At 37.4% G+C, this 8146-nt stretch overlaps 1 protein-coding gene across 1 annotated transcript in view; it reads right to left on the bottom strand.

Moving 5' to 3' along the window:
* Positions 1–1881: 1881 nt before the first annotated feature.
* The window catches only part of LOC129853043 (excitatory amino acid transporter 1-like), a 29522-nt gene continuing 23257 nt past the window's right edge, over positions 1882–8146 (bottom strand). Inside the window, exon 10 of the mRNA XM_055918691.1 lies at positions 1882–7266. Within this exon, the coding sequence (XP_055774666.1) occupies positions 7059–7266 (208 nt within the window). The 3' untranslated portion in view covers positions 1882–7058. The remainder of the gene's footprint in view (positions 7267–8146) is intronic.

The raw sequence follows: 8146 nt of genomic DNA, 5'->3' as shown, positions 1-8146 counted from the left end.
GTCAGCTTTAATTTGAGGGTATTTTCATCCATATCGGGTGAACCATTTAGACATTACAGCACTTGTTGTACAATCGTGAATAATGATGAGTGAGAAAGTTACAGACACAGAAATATCATACCCCATGACATGCTGACCTCTAACCATTACAATAACAGGGGATGTTAGCATTTTATATCATACCCCCAAGACATGCTAACCTCTAACCATTACAATAACAGGGGAGGTTAGCATTTTATATCATACCCCAAGACATGCTAACCTCTAACCATTACAATAACAGGGGAGGTTAGCATTTTATATCATACCCCAAGACATGCTAACCTCTAACCATTACAATAACAGGGGAGGTTAGCATTTTATATCATACCCCAAGACATGCTAACCTCTAACCATTACAATAACAGGGGAAGTTAGCATTTTATATCATACCCCCAAGACATGCTAACCTCTAACCATTACAATAACAGGGGAGGTTAGCATTTTATATCATACCCCAAGACATGCTAACCTCTAACCATTACAATAACAGGGGAGGTTAGCATTTTATATCATACCCCAGGACATGCTAACCTCTCACCATTACAATAACAGGGGAGGTTAGCATTTTATATCATACCCCCAAGACATGCTAACCTCTCACCATTACAATAACAGGGGAAGTTAGCATTTTATATCATACCCCAAGACATGCTAACCTCTAACCATTACAATAACAGGGGAAGTTAGCATTTTATATCATACCCCCAAGACATGCTAACCTCTAACCATTACAATAACAGGGGAGGTTAGCATTTTATATCATACCCCAAGACATGCTAACCTCTAACCATTACAATAACAGGGGAGGTTAGCATTTTATATCATACCCCAAGACATGCTAACCTATAACCATTACAATAACAGGGGAGGTTAGCATTTTATATCATACCCCAAGACATGCTAACCTCTAACCATTACAATAACAGGGGAGGTTAGCATTTTATATCATACCCCAATACATGCTAACCTCTAACCATTACAATAACAGGGGAAGTTAGCATTTTATATCATACCCCAAGACATGCTAACCTCTAACCATTACAATAACAGGGGAAGTTAGCATTTTATATCATACCCCAAGACATGCTGACCTCTAACCATTACAATAACAGGGGAGGTTAGCATTTTATATCATACCCCAAGACATGCTAACCTCTAACCATTACAATAACAGGGGAGGTTAGCATTTTATATCATACCCCAAGACATGCTAATCTCTAACCATTACAATAACAGGGGAGGTTAGCATTTGGGGGGGGTATGATGATATTTATGCGTCTAACTTTCTTACTTATCATTATTCATGATTCATTCAAGACTATCCATAATCATGGTAGCATCCAGGGGCGTAGGCATGGATGGGCCTGGGTGGACACAGGCCCACCCACTGGTGAGCCAGGCCCTGCCAGGCTCAGATTGAGCAAAAACAAAAAAAAACTGTGCAAAAGTTTTCGGCAATTGTGAAAAAAATGCTGTAAAGTAAGAATGATTTCAAAAATAGACATGTTTTGAAGGCAAAGGGTGGTCACACCAAATATGGATTCGATTGAAATTTTTCATCTGTTCACTCACTTTGCATTTAGTTTATTGATAAATATAATCTATTAACATGTCTATTTATGAAAGCATTCTTACTATACAGCATTTTTTCACACCTGCCTAAAACTTTTGCACAGTACTGTATATACACTCCTCTCGCTACATTTAAAGTCTGTATTTCTATGCCAACGTGCGTATCATCAATTTCAAGAATATCAGATCACATGGTTGTTTAAAAAAAAAAAAAAAGTAGAGAAAAGGACAGATGAAAACACGAGGACACACAAAATGACACAGGTCTTTTAAGGTTCATGTTTTATTAAAAACTATACAAATAAAAATCTACATTTGTTTTCAGTTTCTTGGTGGATTTTTATGTTTGTCGTTAATTATTTGAAGAGCTAACAAACAAACATATCAAACATGACACCAAAATCAATTGTAAACAAATGGAACTCGTTAAATCTTTTCCAAAGTTTGTTTCACATAGCTTCCACTTATTAGCCGGTGTAGACATGTGATTTGGGAATGCTTCCTAAATGACACACTATTCCCTATGTAGTGCACTACTTTTGACCTGGTCCCATTGGGCTCTGGCCAAAAATAGTTTAATATAAATAGGGTACTACGTATATAGGGACTGGGGTGCCATTTGGGATGAACACAGGTAGTTGCTTAATAGCTAGGGAGGTTCTTAATAGCTAGGGAGGTTCTTAATAGCTAGGGAGTTTAAAAGGGGCTCTTCTAGTTCTCAAAGGAATGTCTTTACAGAAACTTCACAGCCATCATCCTCCTAAAGTAATCGTATACTCTTCAAACTCTATATATACATATATCAAAACCTTTTTTTCTATACAAAACAATTTCTAGCAAAAATATTGAGAAGAAATGTAAAATTCTCACTATATGAGTTTTAGAGCGTAATTACATTTTCTATTAGTTAATTCAATTTTCATGTTAATTCAAGTTGTATTTGTCGCACCTTTTGGGTATGTCACATAACAACCACAATCAATTCTAGATTCTAGATTTTCTTCTGCCCAATCATTACGACAGTATAACCATAGAACTGGGAACTACAATTTAATAGAATCTCGATGAGAATAATAGACTGAAAAGTTTAAAAGCAGAAAGTACCAATTACCTTTAGTGCTCTATTTACAGCTGGCTCTAAGGAGGCGCAAGTGTCAAAGGCACGTTAGTTTGCAATTTCATCATGTAAAAACTGGCGCACTAATGCCAGGTTTGGCAATTTAGCTGTTTAACATCAGCTCGATGGCGCTGAGGTGGGAGGGGTGCCAATATCCGATGTGTGTCCTTAAAACGACGTTTTAAGACCCACAAAAAGCAGGTCTTAACATGTAACAGAGTTGATAATGAAATGGATTTTTAGAGAGGAAGCGCAGCCTATCCTGACATGACGCACAGTGCCCATAGAAGGAGAGGTGCCTTTTGTGCTGGTGAATGTCATATTTATAAGCATAAAAAACGATTGGTATCCCCCCTATTGCGTTTACTTTGCTAGAAAACCAAGCACAACCTATCCTCCCTTTAATCAAGGCTGGTTTAGCAGGATCACATTGGTGCTGCTTTTTATCCTGGCCATTATCCAAGTAGCCTATGATTAAAGGTGCTTGAAATGGACTACCTGAATTTCGCTTGTTCAAGTAGGCTATCCATCCCCGTTTTCAAAGAGCGCCCCTTCTCCTATTACCGAAGACACGCTCCTCCAAATTATTCAGTCCTCCTATAATGCTATGTTAATGGCCGATTTTTTGGAGAATCTACCTCGCACATAGGGAACGATACAATTGACAGGAACCTAGTATTTCGTTTACTGTAGATGTGCAAATGTTATGCGTGAAGACATTTAGGCCTGCGTGTGCACATAGTACCATGGAAAGAAAGAAGCGATTTATGATATCATGCTTCTGACCCGATCCTATATAGAAAATATTGTTGTTTGAAAAACGTGTTGTTTAAAGTTTAATTTGATTAACTTGATACGCGTATTATTAAGATTCGCCTTCCATGGGTTTATGGTGAGGCTGGTTTAAGGTTCAAATGCAATGCAATTTAATCTGCTATTTCTGGAGAAGTGCAAATATGATCTGTGAGATGGTTCCATAATGTTTATAAAACATTACATTTGCGAGCAGTATAACAGTGAGCGGACATGACCCTTTTCTCTTCATAATGGATCTGTATCCGGTTTGGATGCGCGTAAAACCTCTCCATAGTCTAAATTGCTTGTCTGTATTATACGCCCAACGCAGCATTTAAGGTGCCTGTAACTGTATTTAAACATAGCCTATTTAAAACAAGTTGTGGTTTCATTTTTATTAGAATTTGATTAGAATGATATGCTGTCTTCTTTGGCTATATCAATAGCCTGGGGAATGTAATATTACTTATTGACTACGTTTTGCATGTCCATGTCCAGCATGAAATAAACAGTACACCTAGCCCCTATATTAGTGAGAACGCCTGTTTAACAATGTATTTCCATATTGAAGAAATGCAACTAGATTCATGTGGACTGCAAACATGTTCAACATATTTAGCTAACATGGGGGCAGGCTATTTCAGGAACCAGGCTATAATGGACTAACATTCGAATTGGAGTTGATGACAACACAATACATAAAAGACCGTAAATGCACGACTTGACGCAACCATGGAGCATATTCTGATTGGCCAGTGAGGAGCCAAGTCTCGACACACCCACAACTTGATTATTCATCAACACCCAGCCCTTTCATGCCACCGCCAGCTATTGCGCTCATTGCATTACGTTTGTTAAAATAGAGCCCTTTGACATCAAGGGTTTCACTATCAAATCATGACACTTGTTCAACCATAATAGGCATCCCTGTAATGTCTTTACACAAAAAGGCATGACCAAAATTGTAACATACAGAAATTGTTTATATTTTTGGTACGATTATGATTATGTGAAATTGTCAAACTGTTCAACTCCCACCTCTAGTTGAAACTAATAGTTTGGCAGTTTTACAAACAAAAACCTCAATCTAAAAAGCTCTGATGCAAAGGGTTTGGCAACCTATTCTGGTTTGTCAGCCGTAAAAAAAAAATGGCATAAGAGACAAAAGCAAGATGCAAAGACCACATAATTTCACATCTGATTTATCAAAAATAAATAATCTTTGTCAAACTGTTGAACTTTAAATACCATCAAGGGGTATGGTAAAGGCATCTTATGGAAGAGTGGCAGGGACTCTTCGTTATTCCCTACCCAGAAAACAGGAGACGTCCTGAGGACAATCAGCGACGTTCCCAGTTAGGTCTCTTAAGGGTTTGGGATGGTCCCAAGGGAACATTCTCTGGGGACCTTTTTATAGTTCCTAGTTTGTCCCGAGGACGTTTTTAGGACGTTGTGTCATGGTTGCCTGAAGATCCCCTGAACATTCTTGGGATGTTGTGTCATGGTCCCCTGGAAGTTTTTGTCACGTGATGGTCCCATGTGTCCTGAACCATTATAAGTAATATAATGGTATGGCGGTTTTCAGGTAAGTGGTAGGCTGTTCATTTAAAATAGTGTAAAAATCTATAATCAATGATTACATTTGACATGATCCCTTCGTACTGACTTTAAAAAAATTTTTAACTCACAACCTCTGGATTTAGGATATGCTGATCAGGGGGTGATGTGTAATGAAACTACAGGGGAGAACATTTCTTTGCGACCTTTAGGGGACGAACTGGAAACCAGACAAAAACCTCCAGGAGGGACCATGACACAACGTCCTGACAACTTTAGGCGACCATTTTGTGACATCCTGGGGATGTCCTAATGACTCATTATTGTTTGCTGGGTATCTAATTCAGAAGTTCAACATTTTATGTATGTAATTCATACTAGGCACTTAAAACCATTGATTTACAGAAGGGTCCGAAATTGTTTACAACCATAAAGATCAGTGGTGTAAAGTACTTAAGTAAAAATACTTTAAAGTACTACTTAAGTCGTTTTTGGGGGGGAATCTGTACTTTACTATTTATATTCTGATCTGGCGGATTCACTAAACACAAGCGCTTCGTTTGTAAATTACGTCTGAGTGTGCCCCTGGCTATCCGTCAATAAAAAAAAAAACAAGAAAATTGTGCCGTTTGGATTTCTTAATGTAAGGAATGTGAAATGGTTTCTTTTTTATTTATTTGACCTTTATTTAACTAGGCAAGTCAGTTAAGAACAAATTCTTATTTTCAATGACGGCCTAGGAACAGTGGGGTTAAACTGACTTGTTCAGGGACAGAACGACAGATTTTTACCTTGTCAGCTCGGGGATTCGAGCTGTACTTTTACTTTTGATACTTAACTATATTTTAGCAATTCCTTCTACTTTCGATACTTAAGTAAATTTTAAACCAAATACTTGTAGACTTTTACTCAAGTAGTATTTTACTGGGTGACTTTCACTTTTACTTGAGTCATTTTCTACGAAGGTATCTTTACTTTTACTCAAGTATGACAATTTGAGTACTTTTTCCACCACTGTTAAAGATGAGCAAAAAATACTGTTAAAAATAATTAAAATACTGAGCTATGCTGTATGCTCCATTTCTTTTTTTAAATTATATTATTTTTTACTAATACAATTGCTCAGAGAAATAGATATTGTTTAACGAGTAATAAAACAAATGTTTACCTCCCCTTGCGAAAATAATGGCACAGCCTTTTTCTAAAATGTGTTATAAGATTGGAGAACACATTGGGATTTTCGACCATTCCTCCATACAGAATCGTTCCAGGTCCTTGATATCCGTTGTCTGCACTTATGGACTGCACTCTTTGATTCAAACCACAGGTATTTTCATGTCAATCCATAAGCGCAGATGAAGGATATCACGGATCTGTATGGATTCTGTATGGAGGAATGGTCTTCAAGATCCCTCCCAATGTGTTCTCCAACTCATAAAATATTTTATCAAAAGGCTCAGTGTCGTTATCCTCACAAGGTATTGAAAACAGTGGTGTCCATTATTTTGACCCTTACCTTTTTGAAAAAAGAATACATGACTTGTTAAACAAAATCTATAAGTATCTATAATTCTATAAGTATAAAATAATAGAACTTCCCTTTTTTGTCCATACAATATAACTCATTATTTTAATTATTTATTTGATACGGTCATTTTTGCTAATTTTTATCAACGCTGTTAATGATTTCAGACCCCACTGTATCTTCTTGATTACATCAATATCAAGAAGTTATTCAATGAAATCTAATCAGCACGAACGGCTGCAGAAATTATTCAATGAAATCTAATTAGCACGAACGGCTGCAGAACTCTTGATCAAATAAAATACATCCTGTACATACTCTTGGTTCAGCTTCTTGGTCGAAACAAACAATATCATTTTGTTTTTAGTGTTTTGAGGATTGATATGGATTGATATCTGTTGCTTCCCTTTACCATGGGATTAAAAACACCACAGTGGTCAAACTGCGGTGCTACATCTTGGTCTCACTGTCTGGAGGCTTCTCGTTTTCATACTCGTTCTCGTGGGCGATGAGCTGGTAGGATTTCTTGTCTTTCTCCTCCACCACAGAGTTCCCCATCTCCGCATCCTTGGATTGTAACTCATGACGAGACAGATACTCAACAATACCTGTGCCAATCGAGTCTCCCAGCACGTTAGTGGTGGTACGCAACCTGTCTCTGTATAAAATGGAGGGAGTCCAGTTGTTAGAGATAATAAACCGTACAGAAAGGAAATGTAACACTCAGAATATTACTCTTTCAGCTTTCCTACAAGGGATTAATTTTCAAAAATAATTTTTCTCCCCAAAGAAAAGGCAAGGTTTGCACAGAGGCAACACTTTGGTGTGAAATTTGGCAAAGGCATACACTACCCAGCCTATTTCTTAGAGAGAAAAAAAATGTTTATTTTCCATTGGAGGTTTGGCAAACTAAAACCAGGCGTATCATTTCACAAACTGGTAGACATTATTTGTATTTAATAGGATTTATTAGGGATGCCCATTAGTTCCTGCCAAGGCAGCAGCTACACTTCCTGTGTTTTTTAGGGATGCCCATTAGTTCCTGCCAAGGCAGCAGCTACACTTCCTGTGTTTTTTTTAGGGATGCCCATTAGTTCCTGCCAAGGCAGCAGCTATTCTACCTGGGGTCCAAATATATTAAAGCACTTACATTACATATAAAACCAAATATAAAACATTACATCATATAACATTACATTACACCACTACATATCTACAATACAAAATATATAATACCCCTATACAACAATATTATGATTATCGTTGAAGACAATGGTTATGTTTAAATAACCTCAGAAAATAAAAGTTTGAAACGCTCAGCCACTAGATCCCATGCATGAGATCTCTAGAGGAATCACATGTCGATAGAATCAGAAACAGATGGATTCGGGAGAATGGAATGTGAAGGGAGTCTCTCACTACCTATACTGACTGAGTCTTCCTTAAGGCTTTGGTTTCTGTCCAGAGATGGAAATTAAGCTAACCCGTTAGTCACTGGCTAGTTTTCAGACCAGGCTAGTAGAAAATATGCCAAAATA

The sequence above is a fragment of the Salvelinus fontinalis genome, chromosome 4 (assembly GCF_029448725.1).
Source record: "Salvelinus fontinalis isolate EN_2023a chromosome 4, ASM2944872v1, whole genome shotgun sequence".
NCBI classification, from domain to species: Eukaryota; Metazoa; Chordata; class Actinopteri; order Salmoniformes; family Salmonidae; genus Salvelinus; species Salvelinus fontinalis.
This window is presented reverse-complemented; position numbering and strand designations above follow the sequence as displayed.